Source organism: Vulpes vulpes, chromosome 14 (assembly GCF_048418805.1).
Source record: "Vulpes vulpes isolate BD-2025 chromosome 14, VulVul3, whole genome shotgun sequence".
Taxonomy (NCBI): domain Eukaryota; kingdom Metazoa; phylum Chordata; class Mammalia; order Carnivora; family Canidae; genus Vulpes; species Vulpes vulpes.
The window spans coordinates 929,078-950,013 of record NC_132793.1 but is presented as its reverse complement, the minus strand read 5'-3'; the positions used below and the strand labels follow the sequence as shown (position 1 = coordinate 950,013).

At 61.8% G+C, this 20,936-nt stretch overlaps 1 protein-coding gene and 1 long non-coding RNA gene across 2 annotated transcripts; both read right to left on the bottom strand.

The window, feature by feature from the left end:
• Positions 1-15,302: 15,302 nt before the first annotated feature.
• On the bottom strand, positions 15,303-19,250 carry LOC112932265 (uncharacterized). The gene is made up of 2 exons (XR_003237448.2): positions 18,904-19,250; positions 15,303-15,499 (listed from the first exon to the last, which is right to left on the bottom strand). It is a non-coding gene; the product is annotated as an uncharacterized lncRNA (long non-coding RNA).
• A 514-nt stretch (positions 19,251-19,764) lies between these two features.
• BHLHE23 (basic helix-loop-helix family member e23) lies at positions 19,765-20,503 on the bottom strand. The gene has a single exon (XM_072735396.1). The coding sequence runs from the start codon at positions 20,501-20,503 to the stop codon at positions 19,835-19,837; it is 669 nt and encodes a 222-aa protein (XP_072591497.1). The 3' UTR covers positions 19,765-19,834.
• Between the last annotated feature and the right edge of the window lie 433 nt (positions 20,504-20,936).

Here is a 20,936-nt window from a genome sequence, read left to right as displayed (position 1 = left end):
CTGGAGGCCACCCAGACCCCACTCGGGATGGGGGCGGGGGCTGCCAGCAGCAGACAGCCAGGCGCTTTTTTAAAAAACATTTTATTTATTCATGAGAGACACAGAGAGAGAGAGAGGCAGAGACACAGGCAGAGGGAGAAGCAGGCTCCATGCAGGGAGCCCAACGCGGGACTTGATCCCGGGACCCCGGGGTCATGCCCTGAGCCAAAGGTGGCGCTAAACCGCTGAGGCCCCCCCACCCTGGCGCCCCGTAGCCAGGTGCTTTTCCCAGGGTCCACCCCCACGGTCAGCCTGTTCCCAAGACTTGTCAGCTCGCAGGGCGGGGCCCCACTCCCGGCCTCACCTGGACCACTGAGGCCTCCTGTGGCTCCAGGGCTTCCCGGGGCCTCACAGAGGCCTCTGCTGTGGCTGCAGTGCACCCCGACACCTCCCCTGCTCCAGCCCTCCCCACAGGGCGGTGCCAACGCCCCCCCCCGTGACCTCCTGCGGCAAATCTAAGGGGAGAGGCCCACGTCCGTCTGCCTGAGACTCTGAAACAGAAATGCCAGAGCAGACTCAGGAGACCACAGTGTAGACAAAACACCACGCCCCAGAGACCGGTGTCCAGAAAAAATGATCGGCTCAGTCCTGCTCCCACAAAGAAGCCGTGGGACCGTGAGCCCTGACACGACATCATCCCTTCCCGACACACAGTCCACGGGGCGAGGCACCGCGCACCCGCCGGGTGGCTGGAGTCAACAGACGGACGCGGAAAGTGCCAGCGAGAACGGGAGACGTGGGCGCCCTCCCGGCCCCTGGGAAAGCAGCCTGGCAGCTCCTCTAAAGTTACCATGGCAACCCCGCAACGCCACCGCTAGGTCTACACCCAAGAGGAATGAAAACGTGTTCAGACAAAAACTTGTGCAGGAATGTGCACGGCAGCCAGAAGGCGGGAAAGAGCCAAGGTCCGTGGGCGGCTGAGCCGGCTCCCCGGGTGCGGCCCGTCCACGCCGCCGAGTATCACTGGGTCCCCGCCTGGGGTGGGCTCGGTGCTCCCTCCCCGGTGTGGGTGGGAGCCCTGAAGACACGGAGCAGGGGGGCCTACACACAAGGACTCTCGTCGTTTGATCCCATTATGGGAAAATCCAGAGACAGAGACACAGAAAGTGCAGGGGTGGTTGGCAGGGGTCGGGGTGGACAGGGAGTGACTGCTGCCCATTTGGGGTCTCCTTTGGGGTGACGGAATGTTCTGGAACCAGAGAGGCGGTGGCTGCACCACCCAGAGAACCTGCTAACTGCCGCTGAGTTGGTCACTGGCTCATTTAATGTCCTGTGACTCTCACCCCAGTTACAAGTGTGGGGGGCACAGGCGAGACCCAGTCAGGTGCTCCGTGGGCAGCCTGGCCCTCTCCCCCCCAGCCAGGCGTGTGCGCCGCCCCCTCGGGCTCCCCGCACTCGTTCTCCTTCCACAGTTAGGAGCGGTTCCCTGGATGGGCTTCACCATGCGGAGGCCACACGGTGGGAACAAGGCCCCGGGGCAGGACGTGAGGGCGCCCCAGGCCCCTGGCAGGCCGCCTCTGTGCAGCATGGGTCCCTCTGGGCCCCCCCAGGAGACTTAGTCCCCAAGGGCCGGGTGCTCCCTGGTCCCAGCAGTCGGCGTCCCTCCCCAGCTCCCCCATCCTGCCCCTGCACCCCCCATACTTCCCACGGGCTCCCCCATCCCACCCCTACCCCCATGCTCCCCACGGGCTCCCCTATCCCCACCTCTGCCCCCAGATGCTCCCCAATGGGCTCCCCACCCTCCCCGCCACTCCCCACGGGGTATCTCTAGCTGGCCCCACCCCAACCCTCTGTCCTCCTTCCTCTGTCCCCGCAGAATAGTGGCCCTGTCTTACAGGCTGGGGGTGGAGTGTTGTTCAACAGTATAAGGTCCAAAAGCTTGTCTGGAAGTCATTTGGGAATTTGGGGCTGGGGAGCCCCCTCCCCTGGGCCCCAGCACAAGGCAGAGGCAGGAAGAACCGGGTCTCCACGCTCTCGCCGCCCCACGCGTCCCCGAACTGGAACTGCCCTCGGAGGCCCTGAGTCCTCAAGGCGGAGCTGGGGTGGGGAGGTTGGGGACTGGTCTGCCGGGTGGGGCGGGGCCCTCGGAGTTGGGGTGTGCTCCCCTCGGACCCTCCGCATCACCATCCTGCTGTTCTCTCCTGGACGATGGCTTCTCAGGGCGGGAGAGCTGTTCCGCCACTCTGATTCCGGCCCTTCCCCCGGTGCCTTCTCCCTGAACAGACGGACCCAAAGGTGCCACCCGAGAGGACACCGGAGCTGCAGACTCCAAGCTCCTCGGCCCAGACCCAGGACGGCTTCCACCTCATGACGGGCTTTCCTGCAGAATGTTGTCGCAGAGTCCCCTGGCCGAGCCAGCTCCAGTCCTTGCCGTCACTCCACGTGGCCGCGCATCGTCACCAACACTTCCACGTCTCTTCTGCTGAAGTGACTTTCACCAGGTCCGTTCATTTCGGTGAAAAATGTACAAGCTTTAGCTACTCGGTCTGGTGGCACATGGTCAAAGCTGGCCAGCCATGAGGCCTGGTCTCTCTTGGGGTCCCTATATCCACCTTGTCCCACTGGCCTGAGCCAAGCCCAACGGCGCCATGCCGGCCCCGGGCAAAGCTGGGCCGAGAACCTGCACGGGAGCAACTTTGTTGGGGCCCAAACAGCTGGGCCACAGGCCCGGGTGCCAGCTGGCCGCTCGCGTCAGGGGCTGTGCCTGTGCTAAGTGTGATACCCCGGCCTGGTTCTGTCCCTCCGTGACCCCGGCCACCCCCGTCTCCACCGTCTTCACCTGGAATGGGGCTTCCCGCCCCTCCCCCCAAAGCAAACCTCTCGCTCGCCTTCAGTATTTGACCCACGCTGGGTAGCGAACGTGGGCAGCAAGGGCCCCGGGCCATCTGTTGTTCATGAGCAGTGGGACTCGGGAGGCGGGCAGGTGTCTCGGCCTCCGGGTGCGGAGACCCCCTCGGAGCCGGCCTGGCCCAGCCCCACGAGCTCCCGTCAGGAGCCGCCCCAGAACCGGCCCTCCGTCGTGGCTCCGGGGAGCTCGCGGAAGCGATAGCGAGGACCCTGCGCCCACCTAGTGTGCGGAGAGCCCGCCTCATCCGCGGTGGCCGGGAGCCAGGACCCTGCCTGGGGACCGCCTGGGCGGCGGCTGTCGGGCGGGGTGACCCGCAGAGGGAGCGCAGGGCCCGCCGCGGGTGCAGTCCCGTCCGCCCACCGGGCCCGGGGACCTCATCGGGGACCTCATCGGGGACCTGACGGGCAGGTTGCCTCCCTCTGTCACCGAGGCTGGGGGAGTCCCCTCCCTGTTTACGAACTTGTGTCTCCGTCCTGGGCAGAAACAGCCCGGGCTTGGGCTCACCAGCGAGATTCAAGGGGGTTTGAAGAATAAATGTTTTCCTAAGTTTTAGCTGACATTCAATTTTAATGACTTTTTAAACAAAGTAACTATTAAACGTGTGCTGTTTTATGGTCTCCTGATGTCTGACAGGTGTTTTTGCCCATGTGGGAAGCAGATGCTAATAGCATTCTCCCTAATAGCTCATAAATAACAAGCCCTTGGCATTTCCCTTTGTACGTGGCACTGCCAATGGCCAATTTGTTCTTCAGAAGTGGCCACGTCGGCCTGTCAATCAGCTCTTGCCGGAGGCGATTTTTGGTGATTAGAAGCCCCTTAGAGAGCGAGAACTCCAAATTAGTTTTAAATAAAAAATAAGAATATTCATGCTGCTGAACATCTAAAGGTAAGAAGAGCAGCAGAACCCAAACCAGCCGGCTGGGGTCCTGGCGCGGCTGGCGGAGGGGGCTGTGGGGCCTGGGCCCGAGAGGATGCGGCCGGAGCTGGGGGGCGGGCAGGGGGGGGCGCAGGTGACCCAGCGTCAGCCCGAGACACTCAGCCACATGAGGGTGGGCTTGGCGGGCACATTTCATGTCTACTGGAGCCTCTGTGGGGACATGAAAGCTCATCCCAAGGAGGGGGGCATCTCCTTGAGAGAACAAATGTCCCCTTTGAAGAAGTTGGCAGAGGACGCTGCGTCTCGAGTGGGCTGCGGCGTGGGCGTGCGGGCTGCGGCGCCCCCTCCCCTCGGCCCTCGGGCAGGTGCAGCCCCGCCGCCCTCCTCGGCAGGGAAGCCCGTCAGGCTGCCTGCCCTCCTCCGCTGGGGTGGAAATGAGGACCCCTTGGCCCTCGCGGGGTGCTTGCCGGCGCCCCCAGGCCCGGCCCTGCCCGAGGTGCTGACGCCAGGCGACCGCCCTGGGTCCTGCCCAGCTTCGCCCGCAGGACGGGGATGCGGGAGGCCGGGGCTGGGAAGTCTGAGAGGGTTCCCCTGGTGGTGACAGTGACTCGGGCTCTGAGATTGGGGCGCAGAGGCCGGGAGGGTGCAGGGGCTGCAGGCCAACACACTCTGGGCGGTTTCAGGAACTGGTCCCCGATGGGTGGTTGGCATGTGAGCGGCGTGGAAGCCTCTGGAATCCTCAGTCCTCCAGCTCCCAGAAAGTCCTGGCTCTGGGGTGGGGGATGGATCCAGGGATGCAGAGGTGCCTTGGCCAACCTGCTGTGGGGTCAGGTGAGTCCATCTCTTTCCTCCCACCCAGAGCCTGCAGACAGTGGGGCCGGGCAGCGGGGGGGAGCGGGGGGGGGGGGGGGGGGCGGGCACAGCGGGAGGGATGGGCCCAGAGGGGGGCAGTGGGACTGAAGAGAGCGGGTGGGCCCCTCTGAGGCCAGCTGGGGGGCGTGGGTGCAGGAACCCTGCTCACAGACTGCCAACCTCTCTGGGGATGGCACTGCGACCCGTGGTGGCCCAGACGGTCTCCTCCAGCCTCTCTCTGCCTCTTCCCAGGAGCGCCCTTCCTGACGCTGGGCAGACAGTCAGGCTGGAGAGGACAGGCATGTCCCTCTATGCCATGTCCTTAGTGGCGTCTCTGTCCTCCTGGCCCTGGGGTGGACCTCCGAGGCTGTGGGCAGACACAGATGGCACCACCTTCTGCTCTGAGCCATCCCCCAACTCGGGGATTCAGGCCCGGGGTCCTTGGACTGCGTGTGGCCTGGGGGGGCGGTCGGAGGCAGCAGCACGCACAGGTGCACAGGTCGTTTGGTGGCTCCTGCAAGGCAGTGGGGCTCTGGTGTACCTGCCAGTGGCCTCGTAAGGTGGTCCGGGGGAGGGTGTGGGATGGAGATGCGTCCTTCCAAGACCGAGAACTTGGGGTGACCCTGGGGCCAGGCAGCAGCACCACAGGCTTCAGGCCAGCTTCTTGGGACCTCTCAGGAGCCTTTATCCCAGTGAGGGCAGCACTTGGTGGGGGGGTCACTGCAGCTGGACAGGAGCTCCAGACCCAGACCCCGGCTGGAGGCCCTGCCTGGAGGGCACCTGGGGCTCGCCACGACCATCCCTCTGAGCCGCCGCGTCATCACTGGTGGAGGGTGGGGGCCATGAGGGGAGAGCCTCACCCGAGCCAGCCTGTGCAAGGAGCTCAGGGAAGGGCCCGTGGGGCACACACACTGCCCTCAGATCCACCTTCTTTCCACACGGGGAACCCCCAGTTCCTGGGGCAGGAACAGGGTACCTGGGGCCGCCCTCCCGACCTGGACCCCCGGGTCATCCTTCTGTCATCCCCGAAGCCATGCTGCTGCCTCGGGGCCTCTGCACCTGCTGTTCCCCTGCCTGGACCCCCTCATCCTTCCCCTGAGTTCAGCCCAGCATCACCTCCTCCAGGAAGCCTTTCTCCATCTCAGGCTGACTCACCTGGTTGCCGCCATGGCCGCGCTCATCTGCAGGATCTGCCAGGGCCAAGGCCAAGGCCAGTTGTTCCAGCTCGTGCATGTGGCCTCAGCAGACAAATGTGCTGGGCACTCGGGGGACCCTTGGTCACGAGTGGCCTCTGATGATCAGGGTGGAGGCCGTTACAACCCATGCCAGCATCTTGGCATCTTTGCGACTGTCTTTTACACATTTACCGTGTTTAGCATTTTTATTTATTATTATTATTTTTTTAAATATTTTATTTGTTTATTTGAGAGAGAGAGAGAGAGAGAATGAGTGCAGGCAGGGAGAGCGACTGAGAGGGAGAAGGAGACTCTCCGCTGAGCAGGGAGTCCAGTGACGAGTGGGGACTTGATCCCAGGACCCTGGGACCATGACTTGAGCTGAAGGCAGATGCTTGGCCAATGGAGACACCCAGGCACCCCCCTCCCCATGTTAAGCCTTTTTAATGTTGCACAATCGTCACTATCTAGTTCCAGAACTTTCCCAGAAAGACAGCCCACACCCGCCCCTGTCCCGTCATCCCCAGCTCCTGGCAACCACACGTCTGCCTTCCTGGCTTGCCTACTGTGCACGCGTGGTGTGAAGGGAGTCACGCACTACGTGGTCTTTTGTGACTCTTCACTCAGCGCCAGGTTCTCCGGGCCCGTCCGCGCTGGAGAATGTCGGAACAGAACGCCATCCCCGTTACAGCCGCGTAAGGGACCACTGTCCAGCAGGCCACCTGCTCATCTGTTCATCGGAGGATGGGCGCGGGGGCTGATCCCACCCTCGGCTACGTTCTGGTACCGAACAGCACCAAACAGGTGGTGACAGTCCTGCCGTGGACGTGCGTGTCCAGGATTGGTTTGAGCCGGTTTTCAGTCGTGACTGTCGTCTGACTTCACGGACCCCGCTGTTGGGAGGGAGGCCAGACCTGGACGCAGGGAAGTCTCACTCCTCCAGCTGGGAAGAGCCACACCCACGGGGACGGGGCCTGTGGTTCTTTGCTGGAGCGGCTGGGTGCCCGCATGTGTCACCGTGACCCAAGTCCCCAGTGAAACCCCTGCCACACTATTAAATATTTTAGCAAATAAAAAAATTTTAAACCTGCGGCCAGATGTCCAAGTTGACAAAGTGCTTAAGGCATCTGGCTGATAAAAAGCCCAAGCCCTTGGTAGATGGGATTGAAAACAAGCCCCGAGGCAAGTGTGTGATATTAAAAACATCCTGGGCTCCTTTGTGCGGGGCTTGGGCGCACAGAGGTTTGGAGGCAAGTGTCCATCTGTCGCCACTGCGCGTCCTGACACTCAACAAAGCCAGATAGATCTGGGCGCAGCGGCCGCTCTGCAGCAGGCCTGAGTGGGACGCTTGTCACAAAGGCAGAGCCATCAATATTCATGGCTGGGCCTGCTGGTGGCCCCGGGAGCCCCCTGAGCTGGGGCTGGGCCTGCTTGGGGCAAGCACTGCTCTGTGGCCTTGGCTCTTGGCTTCAGGGGACAAAGAGCAACTGCTTCCTGGTGAACTCTGCCTCCCCAGTCTGTGGAAGCATCCAAGGGACAGACAAGGGACCCACAGAGGATCACAGTCCTCTCCTGGGTGGAGGGAAGGAGTGGGCCAGGCCTCACGTGAGGGCAGACTTCTCCCCATAAGGAGGAAGAGAGGACAGGCCCTGGGGGGAAAGGAGGCTGGGAGTGGGGGATGGGAGCCTGGGTGGGGGCTGGGAGGGATGGGAGGAGGGGATGGGGGCTGAGAGGCTGGGTGGGGATGGGAGGCTGGGGTGGGGGCTGGGTGGGGATGGGAGGAGGGGATAGAAGAAGAATGAGAAGCTGAAATGGGGGCTGAGAGGGGGATGGGAAGGGGCTGGGAGGCTGGGAAGGCCATGAGAGGGTGGGATGGGAAGCTAGGGTGGGGCTGGGTGGGGATGGGATGATGGGATGAGGGCTGAGAGTCTGGGTGGGGGATGGGAGCCTGGGTGAGGAGGGGAGGATGGGATGGGGGTCTGGGGTAGAGGCTGGGTGGGGATGGAAGGATGGGATGGGAGGCTGGACTGGGGAACAGGTGGGGGATGAGAAGGGGATAGAAGAGGGAAGAGAGGCTGAGGTGGGGGCCGAGAGGGGGATGGGAATGGGCTGGGAGGCTGGGAAGGCAGGAGAGGGTGGGATGGGAAGCTGGGTGGGGGATGGGAACGGGCTGGGAGGCCAAGAAGGTGATGGGAGGATGGGTGGGGGGATGGGAGGATGGGTGGGGGATGGGAGGGAGTTGGGAGGCTGGGGTGGGGATGGGTGGAGGATGAGAAAGGGATGGAAGAGGGATGAGAGGCTAGGGTGGGAGCTGAGAGGAGGATGGGAAGGGGCTGGGAGGCTGGGAAGGTAATGAGGGTGGGATGGGAAGCTGGGGTGGGGAATGGGTGGGGGGCTGGGTGGGGGCTGGGAGACCCAGGGAGAGCGTACAGCTGACCACCACTAGCCAGAGCCAGTCAGAATCACCAGTGGTTCCGATGCTACCCCCAGTGGTGTGTGTGCGTCTGGAAGCCCTGGTGGTGACCGTCCTGGGACAGCTGGCTCTGCTGACACAGGTACCTGCTGTGCCACTAACTCGCTAGGGTGCGTTTGCAGGATGGTGGGAGCTGTATCCCCCGTCTGGCCCCCCCCACCCTTGCAGTGTTGCCCCGTAGACCTCCAGGTCAGGAGCACCTCCCCCTACAGAGGCCCCAGGCTGCCTGCAGATGGGCTCTGGTTTAGGGCCTGGCCTGGGGGGGTCCTCGTTCTGGCTTCCTCGCTCTTAACCTTGGCTGCTCCTGTCCCCGCAGCTGAGAAACGTGGCTGCCCACGCTTCGTCCCGCTGGCTGAGGGGGTCACGGGCACGGTTAGCTGGGCGCTGGTCCGGAATGAATCCGGGAGCTCATCCACACGGGAGAGAAAATGTGTCAACTGCACGCGTTGGTTTCTGGGGGCCCCGTCCCGCAGGTGCTGCCCAGGGACCCCAAACAGGTCATTTGTAAAAGGGCACCAGGCCCGGGTGCCTGAGGGAGACACACACACCTGCCCCCGGCCTGGACAGTCTTCAGTCTTCACTGGGCCTCTGGCCCATCGGGGGTACCAGCGTCCCCACTTCCAGCCCGGCGGCCACCGGGGCGACTGACCCCAGCGCCACCCCCTCCCCCCGCCCCCGTCCCCACACCCTATTTCCCAAGTGCAGCATGGGTGTGAGGCTCCAGCAGCTCCTTGAGAATGTTCTAGCACGACCTGTGCTTCATTTCAGAACAATGGAAACTTAATGAAAATGCCTCAGAGGAAATTTTATCATTGAGGGTTTTATGTAAGACCCAGAAGGGCCACTCCTGTGAGACAGTCATTACTGCCGTTAGGCCCATTCCGTTAATTAGCCCCGGCATTTATTACTGCCAATAAAAGATAACATCGGGGGATTGATAGAGGCAGTGTGTCTGCAGGTCTCTCCCCAGCCCGCGGTCTCTGGGGCAGGGCCTTGGGGGACAGAGGGACTCGGTGGAGACGGCTGGGGGACACAGTGGGGTCAGGGGAGCCAGCTGGATCTGCTTACCCGTGCCTTACATCCAGGCGCGACCCAGGCCCTGAAGATGGGGCCACGGGGCCACGGGTCACTGTCTGCAAGGACGGTCAGCAAAGACCCCAGGACAGAGGACAGCGATGTTCCTTCCTCTCTTTTTTTTTTTTAAGAATTTATTTATTTATTCACAAGAGACCCAGAGAGAGAGGCAGAGACACAGGCAGAGGGAGAAGCAGGCTCCCCGCAGGGAGCCCAATGCGGGACTCGATCCCAGGACCCCGGGGTCTCGCCCTGAGCCAGAGGCAGAAGCTCAGCCACTGAGCCCCCAGGTGCCCTGAAAATTTCCTTCCTTTGAAACGAGAACCACGGCCTGCGGCAAACCGCGCTTCTGGTCACGCGTTTACTTGGTAGACTTGGAAGGCGTCCGTGTCGTGAGTGTGACTGCCCTTGCTTCCCGGCGGTGGCCGCACGGGGCTCGGTTCCTTGGCGTCCGGGTTGTATCTAATACGTGTAATGTGCAGAGAAGCAGGTCAGGGCTTCAGATTAGTGCCCGTCGCAGAACGAGGCCAGCAGCGTCCATCTGGAACGGGCTCGCGTGTCCAGCCCGCGCTCGGCCCACAGCCCCGGCCCGCCCGCGTCGGCTGGTCTCCATTTAATGAGTGACTTTGGATTAAAATGGGAGCCGACGACAGGGCCCGGATCTACATTAAATCTCCACAAAATGAAAATTGCAAAGATTGACTTAGGGCCCTACGAGAGGACGTGTAATCACAGGCTCATCCGTGACGCTCCCTCGCCGGGACAGATGACCGAGCTGCCACGCGGGATTACGGATTCCCCCCTCGCCCCCAGTGCTCCCCACTGACGTCAGGCCCTGCCCTGACCACAGGCCTCAGCTCAAATCCTCCAGTTAAACATCCTCCGAGTTTTACTGCATCAAAAAGGTGCAGCAGGAGCAGGCGGTTAGCGGCGGCCCGAGGAGGACACAGCCTCTCGGGGCCCAAGTGGCCGTGGCTGCTGCCGCCGAGGTCGTGGCTGTAGCGGCTCCCTTGCTGCAAGCGTGTCTGCGTCCTGACCAGGTTCTCGTGGGTTTTGCACGGCTGCGTCTATGCCGTCTGCCCCGGGAGGTCTGGGGGTCCCCGGGCTAACGCCAGCTGATAAGTGGCTTGGCGGGACCCCGGGGTGCGGGGCTTCCAGAAAGTGATATCATGTGGCCGTCCCCGCCTGGTGCTGCCCGGGGCCCTCCCTGGCCACGGCTGTCGCTTCCCGTGTAATCAGTGCCTACAGGGTGCTCACCGCACCCCGGCCCGGGCCCTGCACGCAGGAGGCGTCTGGACAGGAGGCTGGCCGGCCCGTCTCCCTCTGCCCCCTGAGCGCGGGCACCTCAGTGGCTCCTTGCCCAAACTCTCAGGCCCTGTCACATGTCACAGAGACCGCCCCGGTGCCATGTGCGTTCTAACCCAGGGAACGTGGGGCGGGCGGGCTGCCTGGGACAGCGTGGGGCGGTGATGGAGCCGCGGCACTGCTCACCCGGGACTGCAGGCGGGAACCACCCCCGGGAACCCCGACCCCGCCGATCAGACCTGCCCGTAAAGACGAGGGCGGGCGAGCTCATCTCACCCCGAAAGTCCTGTTCACATCGCAGAGGCTCGAGCACGGCTGCTTCTGTGAAAATCAACGTGGGGCAGGAGTGGCGCTGAGATTTAGGAAACACCTGGCACGGCCTCTCAAAACCTCATGTGCCGAGCTTGACGCCCCACTTTACAGATGGTAAGACGGAGGGACCCCGGTGAGCCTCACGTGCCCGCTGGGAAGGGCCGCACACGGGCACTCCTCCCCCGCCCCCAGGTGCTTTGGGAAAGGCAAGACTCCAGGCCCAGAACGCCCGTGGGGGGGGGGGGCAAGGCTTCTGGGGGGGGCAGGTTCTCCATCTCGACCGTGGTGGCGGCCACGGGTCCCCACATTCGCAGCGACGTGCGGCACAGCTGGCACATGGCACTGTGTGTAAATACACCCTGATGAGCGTGACTTGAAACAAATCGCGTTACAGGTGACGACGGAGTCCTGGAAGCAGGCGGCGCGGGCTGGGGCGCGGGCTGGGGTCGTACCCCACGTCGCCGAACCGTGTTCCTCAGCCCGGTTAAACGTCAGGCAGATGCAAATCTGTCGTCGCACAATACGAAGAGGAAAGCGCCCAGTATAGGGCTGAGCGGTGTGCCAGGGCCCCGCACCCTCCCCCCGGAGGCTCTGCAGGCTCCTGGGGGCACCGGGGACCTCGGGCGAGGTGCCCCCGCGTGTGCTGTCCGAGGCCCAGCCGGTGCAGCCCGCCGACCGCGTGCGGCCAGAGCAGCTGACCAGGAAGCCCGACGAGGGCCTGGGGAGCACACGGCCCCACCCGGTCCCCAGTGCCTGTGGCCTCGTCACTGTCCCTCCACAGAGGAGGGGCCGCCGCCCTCTGTGGGGCGCACCCCTGCCCGGGAACACCTGCTGGAGCCTCGGGCGGCCTCTGACCTTGTTTGTTCGTTAGTAATTATTTTGGAAACACTCTTCCTTCCCGCCGTGGCGGGCGGAGAGCAGGGCGGGCAGCTGAAAGCCGAGGCTTCCCTTTAAAATGACATATTTAGCGGCTCCGCAGCTGTAATGAGGCCGCCTAATGAAGTCAGTATCCTTGAAAGTCCACCCATGTCCCTCATCTGTCAGCAACGCCACCTTCCAACGCGATATTAATTAACCACCGCGTCCCCTGCGGTGCCGGAGAGACGCTCGTCCCCGTAACGGGCAGGTTAGGGGAGGCACGGCTCCTCAAAATTAGGTTATAAACCAGCCTTATTAAGCAAATATTAGAGCAAATCGCCCCGACAACATGCTCATTAGGAGACGCTGATTTCCTGCCCGCGCCCCTGTCCCGGCTTCACCCCTCCTAAAACCCGATGGGCGCTGGGCCGGGCGGGGGACGGCCCCCGGCAGAGGCGCGTTCCGGGAGCCCGGCTCGGGCCTCCCCTCAGCCGCACGGCGACCCCGCTCCCCGCTCCCCGTAGCTCTTGCGGCGAGGATGTCCCCGACCCAAGAGAGGGCACTTCTCTCTTGGGTCCTGCCTGTGGTCTGCGTAGAGCAGCCTCGCCCCACTTCTGGGGCAGCCACGTGGGCAGCAGGGGGACCCCACCTGAGCCGACCCTGGTTTGCTCCAGGCCACGGTCACTGGCACGGTGTGGCCTTGTGGTCTTGAAGGGCGTCCCTGGGGAGCCCGAGGAGGTGGGGGGTGGAGAGCAGGGACCTGCCCGCCGGTTTTGTTTATGCTGCTTTACCCTCTGTTACGTTTTCAGAAAGGGTTTGAGGCCCTAACCTCAGCCATCTGCCCAGGACTTTTTAGGTTTTTTTTTTTTTTTTTTTAAGATTTTATTTATTTATTCATGAGACACACACACAGAGAGAGGCAGACACAGGCAGAGGGAGAAGCAGGCTCCATGCAGGGAGCCCGATGCGGGACTCGATCCCAGGACCCCAGGGTCACGCCCTGGGCCGAAGGCAGACGCTCAACTGCTGAGCCCCCCAGGTACCCCTCCAGGGTTTAAAATGGAAAGCCTGTGTCTTGGGACACCCCCAGTCCCAACAAGCAGGCAAGAGGGCACCCTGCTAACCTCACATTCAAGGCCAGGCGGTCTATGGGAGTTGAGGGTGAGGTGGGGCGTCGGGAGACACGGGCCGTGGGTGGGGGCTCAAGGCCGTGTGGGCGTCTGTGTTCCTGCTGCAGCCGGGGACCCGGGAGTGCATGGGAGATGGGAGAGTCCATAGCGTGACACACGCCTGTGAGCTCAGGAGACAGTCCCCGCAGGGGATAACGGAGGCCCCCGCCTGTCCTCACCCTGGGTGACGGGTGACGGGTGACGGCCGGCCACCTCTAACCCCACATCCGCCTGCACCCGGCACCCTCCAGCCCCGCGGCCTTTGCCTGAGCCAGATGCGGCCAGCACCGCCCGAGCACCGCTGTGACCCGGGTCCTGAGACAGCGGAATACATTCGGAATATTTTAAGGAACGTGCGTGCTCTAGGGGAACGGGCCCGCCCAGAGGGAGGGAAAGAGTTGTAGGGTCTTCTTTGATTTTCCAAAAGCAGCTGCAGGAGAGAATGAGTGAGAGACACACAGACGGACGGACAGACAGAATGGGCTAGGATGTGTATGCTGCGCAGGGGGCCGGGGCCCTGTTCTGTTCCCCAGACCCAGGCCTTTCTGGGAGCAGCCCGTGGACATCCTGGGGCGAAGCTCTCACCCCGTCTGGTACCCCGATATCATAAGGCCGAGGAGCGGGCCGGAAGCTCTGCAGGAGCTCTTCTTGAATGTCCTTGCCGACCCCACAGCCCGACGGGAGACCCCAGTGTGGACGGACAGCAGTTATTTGTAGCGAAAAGGCTTCTGGTTTATTCTGGAAACCCAGATTCCCGAATATAAAATAAACATCTTCGCAGTGGTCTGTGGTGTCAGAGATGCAGGTGCTGCCTGCAGAGATCTCTGGGTCACCTGAGGGTGCGAAGGCCGCCAGCGGCGGGGTGGCCCAGCCTGGCGGGGTGGGCTAGTGATGTGCTCGGAGGGAGAAAGGCCTTTCTACCTGGCTCAGAGGTTTCTCGTGCCAGCAGCCTGGGTGCCGTGGGCCCGCTGGCATCGACTGACTCCCACGTGTGGGGTTTCTGACTCTCCGTCACGAGGCCTCGCGGCTGTATCGGCCCCCGAGGGATGAGCTGCGCCCTCAGCAGCTTGCCTGGGCCGCGGCCGGGCTGCCACGCGGAGCTGGCTCCGGGAGCCCCGGGCCCACGCGGCGGGACGGATCCTGGACTCGGCCTCGGCTGTAAAAGGAGCTCTGTCGCCGTGCATGAGACTTAGAGACTCTTCCAGGGATTTTGTGACTTCAGGGCCTCGGTGGTCAAAAAGCAGAGAGGGGCGGGGAGGGCTGTGGTCAGGGCCGAGGGGCCAGGCCGCGGAGTGAAATGCGTCCTGTCACATGCCTCGTGGCCATCAGAGAGTGCGCAGGTCCCATCGGGGTCTGGGTTTGTGGCCAATTCCCAGACTGGCTGTGGCCTCATTAGCGCAGCACGCGCGGTCCGCAGGGCGCTCGGAGGTGGGGCTCCTGTCAGGCCGAATCAGGGCCCCCGCGAGAGCGGCTGACGGCGGCCTCATCGCTTCAGACAACGTGGGCTTGGAGGCAAGACCAGGCCGGCCGGGAAGGCCCTCCGCGACTAACGGCACCGGCGAGCCGCTCCTGAGAAACCCCCTAGGATCCTGCTCCTGTCCCAGGTGGCATCGCCGACCCCCGTCAGGCTGGCAGCCAGTGGGGCGAGCACCCAGGGGGGTCTGAGCGTCACGGGAGACAGAGGCCACGGGCCCGGCCCATGCACAGCTCTGCTTTGTGTTCCAACGGCTGAGTCTCCTGGGGGTGCAGACGGCAGCCGCTGGGGCCCAGAGATCCCTCTGCAGCCTGACCAGCAACAGCGCAGAGATCCCAAGAGGCGCTCGCGGGAGCAGAAGCCTCAGTTTACTCAGAGACCCCCTTCCACGCGTGCATCTTCCAAGGGCTACCCCTCCGCGCTACCTCTCCAAATAATCTGGCCGTCGTGCTCCTCAGAGGGCCTCACTTAAAAACAGCTTTTATACATTTGTATCAATACATATGCCTCGGGTACTTCGGACTGGGAAAAACCAGCATAAATCATTTTGTAAAACGGGGAAAACAAGGGCACCAAGGAAATTTTGCTAACTCTTTGAGCCCTTTTGCATTTCTGGTAATGTGGGTTTTGCTCCTTCGCAATCAGATTTGCAAATGTGTATTAATTTTCTAATTTTATGGAACTGACTTTTGTTGGGGTATGGAGCATAACGTCCAGGGTTATGATCCAAAGAGGTAATTAATTGTTGGAGAAATGATTTAATACATTGTAAATCCCTCTATTTCCATCCCTTAAAATGGGATGCCAAGAGCGATTATAGACTAAAGACATATCACAGGCGAATTCACATGATAAAATTGCTGTAATCACTCTCTGCTGGATTAACCGGGCTCGAAGCCTCCGCCGCTTGGTCGTTCTAATCAGACTTCCCGCAGACGGCCAAGGGCGAGGCAAGGCAAGGACCGTCGGTGCCATTCACACATCCTTTAGGAAAACCGTATTTGTCCCTTACGAGGAGGTGCCTCTTCCTTTCATGTCCCAACCTGCAAGGGAAATAGACACGCATATTTGGCAAAGCAGGTGTCTGCACCGGGGCACTCGGTAGCTTCGTCCCAAGGTAAAACAGCTCCCCGAGGATTCTCCTCACGTCCGCACGAAGGAAGAGAAAATCCCAACCCTGGGACGCAACCAACAAAACCGAACAGTCAGGAGCCGGTGCGCCTCGTCCATGAGGGCCTGTGGACGAACTCCCGCGGGCTGGACACCCTTGCACGTCCATGCTCCGGTCCCTGGGGGCAGAGCTAGGTCAGGATGGAGTTCGGGCGCCACTGCCTATTACTGAAAACCAGGGACGCCGTTTTAGGCGAGTGAATTTCCTAACTGGAGGAAAACAAAGGTCTTCGGGCGTCAGATACCCGGGCACCGTGGTGTCTCACCAAGTCGGTAGAAACGTTCCCCTGGAAATACCCAAAGGAGAGGGAGACACATGTCTGCCGTTGGTCACGCTAAAGAAAGGAGGGAAGAGGAGGCTGTGTCTGTCCTGGGATGCTCAATCATTAGCTTAACCTTAAGGAACCCCCACTTTGGTTTTCCAATCCGTGTGCCTCTTTCGACTTGGCAAGCTGGGGGTGCCATGGGGAGCGCGGGCGTGCCGGGACCTGCACCGGCCACCGATGCACCGGTCCATGAACACAGACAGGGTGCAGGACCTCAGCCAGGCAACCTGCCCCTCCAGCCCGCAGCAAGGGACCTCTGGGGAGCCCCTGGGCTCAGGGAAGCCTGCTCTAAGCCCCCACGAGCCGGGCTCCCCGGCTCGTAATCTGAGTTTGAGTGAGCCTTGGTCTCAACGAGCAGCGGCCAGCGTGGCTGACCCCCGAGCTGTGTGGTTAACCGGGAAAGAAGGCAAGGTTGGCTTCAAGCCAACCCCCGTGGCAGTGTCACCACGCTGCTGGTTCCCCCGGCGTGGGCGTGGGTGGCCAGTGCGGGGCTGGGCGGCATTGGACCTGGTGACTCTGTAGATGTACTACCACCGTTTCACGGTAGAAAATGGACATTGGCTTTTCTGGCCACCTGCCCTGGCCTCAGCTAGACTTGGTGAACCGGGCTCCAAAGAGTAACCAGGATGGGGCATTTCCTGTGTGTCTGGCTCTAGAATTTATTCCTTGAATCAGTGGGCGTTTCCTGTTTATCATGAAGGTGAAGGAAACAAAGGCACCTCACATGCTTTGCGTCAGGACAGCCTAGAGCTGCAGTGTCCACCGTGGCGGTCACGGGCCATGTGTGGCCACTGACACTTGAAACAGGGCTGGTCTGAATTGAGAAAGGCTCTGAGTACAAGACACACTGGATTTTGAAGAGTTAGTTCAAAAAAAAGGAATGTGAACTATCCCCCCAGTAATCTAAAAATAATGATTACGTGTTGAAAAGATAATATTTTGCATACATTGGGATAAATAAGAGTTACTAAAATTGATTTCATCTATTTACTCTTTTTACGTAGCCACTGGAAAAGCTACAATTTCATGGGTGGCCTGGTCTGTGCGGGCCAACCAGGGTTTAAAGGGACACTCCCCCAGCCACATCCAGATGTCCCAGCAAGTACATCTTTCCTTACCCTAAGGCGGATCTAAAAAAACGAGCATCTAGGAAAAAGGCTGTTTCAAACACCACTTAAAAGCAAGGCTCTTTCCCACCTCCCTCCTCCCCAGGCTGGAGAAGTGCCGGCTCCGGGGGTTAGATGCACGAGGAGTGCCCCCGGTTAGATGCCCAGACCCCTGTCCTCCGACGTTTCCAGAGAGGGGTGGGCTTGCTAACGGGCAGCCTGCGTCTCTGTATTTGTGCTGGGGGTTCTCAGAATGGGGAGGCCAAGTGACTCGTATTTGATAGAACAGATTGCGACCTTAGGCTTGTTGAAAAGTCAGCCTAATTTCAGGTTGAAAAAAGACTCCACTCCACCCCCGTGAAAGGCAGGCTGATGTTTTGGAGAACAGTAGATCATGCAGATACATGGCTGCGCAACTACAGAAAAAAAAAAAAAAAACCATTTCATGTAATTTTTTGGAAGAACTTATGATTGGTTACGTGGTCCTTTTAAAAAAAAATTGTGGTTTTTCGGGGTGCCTGGATGGCTCAGTCTTTTAAGTGTCTGTCTTTGGCTCAGGTCATGATCCCGGAGCCCCAGGATCGAGCCCATGACCGACTCCCTGCTTATCAGGGAGTTCACCTCTCCCTCTCCCTCTGCCCCCCACCTCTCTGCTCATGCTTTCTCTCTCTCCCTCATTCTCTCTCTCAAATAAATGAATAAAATCTGTAAAAAAAAAAAAAAATTACAAAAATTTGTGGTTTTTCATACAAGAGGGGGCAGAGAGATTTTTTTCCTTTGCCTTTTCATTAGTATCTCATATATTTGCTGAGTGGCTGCATACACATCGGCTGTCTGCACCTCAGAGACTCTAGACCCCGTGATTTAGAACCATGTGGTTCAGGGGCGCCTGGGGGGCTCAGTGTTTGGGCACCTGCCCTTGGCTCAGGTCGTGATGCCGGGGTCCTGGGATCCAGTCCCATATTGGGCTCCCCATGGGGAGCCTGCTTCTGTCTCTGCCTCTCTCTCTCTGTGTTTCTCATGAGTTAAAAAAAAAAAAAAAAAAGCATGTGGTCCAAGTTAACACAATTATCTGAAAATTGAAACTGGATTCAGTCACAAATGAACATATTTAATTTAATATTAAAGTTTAATCCTATTATTTTAAAAAATAACTTGAAATCGTAACTTCACTCTGAATAGTAACGATGTACTAAACACAGCTGGTTTCAACCAGAATAAGCAACTCTGTTTCAGATTATGACAAGTAATTTATAAAGTTGATTTAGGATCACTTTGAAATGACCCTGGCAGTAAAGACGCTGGAATTGCCAGTTGTCCTGCCTTCCGTTACCTGAAAGGGATTCGAGGCATAGCTTCTGGCGCTCAGCTTTCTGAATGTGCAAAACCGATAAAGTAGTGCGTTCGGGAGAAAAGGACAGTGAAGAAATAAATATGGAAATTAGCAAAAACCAGTATTAAGCATATGTCTTTATGAATAAGACTTAATCACACACTTCATTTTGCAAATACAAAAGGGCCTTTTGAAATGTATTAATTAAAGTTAAATGCTTTAGACAGGCCGCTTTGTAGGGCGGAGGTCCTCTCCTCATTAGCATAGCGTTAACGACAGCCGAGGAAATTGGGTTAATAAAGCTGGATATTGCAGCAGTGCGGCTGGGGTGCAAATGGGCGCAGACAGCCTGGTCCCCAGGGTGGCCAGCCGGCGGCACAGAGTACGGGGACGCCTATGGTGGCAGAGATCTGCGCTGTGCACCCACATCAAAGAGACAGGCCGGGACACCAAGAGACAAACCCGTCACCTTTCCAGGGGTCAGGAAGCAGCTCCTCCCACTGGCTACTCACCCGTGGCCAGGCTGTCTCCCCTGGAAACGTGCCGGGGTTGGTGTGGAGGTCACCGGGGTAGACGGGGTCCTTCCGGGACACTGAAGGCCAAGTGGGGCCCTGGGCAGCGAGGACCCTCCTCCAGACAGCTGCCTGGAAGCGGAGGGCGGGAGGCGGGTCTCCTTCCAACTCCACGAGGGCCACATCCCGCAGGGACTTCCTGGCGGGAGCGGTGGTGGCCGGGGAGTCCAGGGATTCTTTAGGGGACAGATTCTGCAGACCCGGAGGCAGCGAGGGCTGGCGTCCACTCACCTCTAGAGGTTTGTTCAGGCCGCTGGGCAGACAACAAAACAACAGAACACACTGACTTCAAAGAGCCCCAAAGCCACTGCCCAGGGTCACTGGCGCCGGCCGCAGTCCAGCTCCTCTGTGCGGGACAGTTGCAGCCCGGGTCGGGGCGCATCGGGTGCTCGGCTGCAGGGGCGCTGAGGTCCTGGCGCCTCGGAGGCCGGGTCCGGGGTGTGGGTCCAGGCAGCGGGGGAAACAGCCACCAGGAGCGGCCCGCAGTTTGGTGAGAGCAGAGAGCGGAGAGCGGAGGACGCGCCCCCCGCGAGGGTCCGGAGCCGCCGAGCCGGGCAAGCCCGCTCTCTCCCTGGCCCGGCGACAGCCCCGCAAGGCCACCGCCCGGGTCGCAGCGGACCGGCTCCCGCCCTAGTCCTGGTTCTCTTTTTCAGCGGGAGGGGCGGTGCTCCGACAAGCAGGGCTGGTCAACCTGTCCGACCCCGGCTTGACGCGGGACCTGGGGAGGTTGCGGGGGGTGCGCTGCGGCTCGGCGGCTCCATCCCGTGCCCAGACGTGGTTTGCGCGGCGGAGTGGGGCGGGCGGCGCGGTCCGGTCCGGTCCGGGGGGGCAGGTGAAATGCAGGACGCGAGCGGGAGGGGCGGCCGGGCCCTCAGGGCTTCTCGTTACAGTGTTTGCAAAGCGCGGAGGGCGTCCCGGAGAAGGCGGCGCACTTGTCGGGGCAGGGCAGCGGGGCGCCGGCCGAGAAGGGGTACACGGCGGCCTGGCCGAAGGGCGGCAGGGGCGCAGCGGCCACCGGCGCCGCCAGGCCCTGGCCCTGGTTCAGGTAAGCCACGAGGCGCCGCATCTCGTCCAGGGCCTGCGCCTGCATGAGGATGTAGTTCTTGGCGAGCAGCAGCGTGGCGATCTTGGAGAGCTTGCGCACCGACGGGCTGTGCGCGTAGGGGATGACGGCCCGCAGCCCGTCCAGCGCGTCGTTCAGGTCGTGCATCCGCCGCCGCTCGCGCGCGTTGATGCTCAGCCGCAGCGAGCGCTGCTCCCGGGGCCGCCGCCGCGCCTCCCCCGCGCCCCCCGCGCCGCCCGCGCCCCCCGCGCCCCGCCGCCGCCGCCGCCGCCGCCGCTCGAAGGCGTCGTCGTCGTCCCCGCTCTGCTCGCCGCTGCTCTCGGCCGCGCCCTGGGGCGCGGGGCCCGCGGGGAGCTCGCCGCCCGGGCCGCCCTCGGGCCCCCGCGCCGCGCCGTAGGCCAGGCCGCCCGTCGCCACCGCGTAGCCGCGGCCCAGCGCCAGGTACGCGTCCCCCGACAGCGCCTTGAGCTCGGCCATGGCGCCTCCCGCCCGCGCCCGGCCCGGCCCGGCCGCCCCTCCGAGCCTCTCCGCGCGCGCGCCCCGCGCCCCGCGTCCCCCGCGCCCCCCGCGCGCCCCCCGCGCCCCCGCGCCCCCGCGCGCCCCGTGCGCTCCGGCGCCTCCCCGCGCCCCCCGCGCCCCCCGCGCCCTCCGCCCCCCACCCTCGCTGCGCGTGCAGGGCCGGCCGGGCTCGGCTCCCACTCGCTCCGCCGCAGTTTTAAGGAGCGGGGGGGCGCCCGCGGGGACTCGGCGGCCATCCAATCAGAAGGGACCTGGTGACGGCCTCTTCTGGAGCCCGGGCCGCGCCGGGGACAGACCGACGGCCAGGGTGGGGACGTGGGGAGGCCGTGGGGTGGAGGGCGCAGGCCGTCTGGGTGGCCCCGCTTTCCCCGCGCCCCCACGCCCCGGGTTG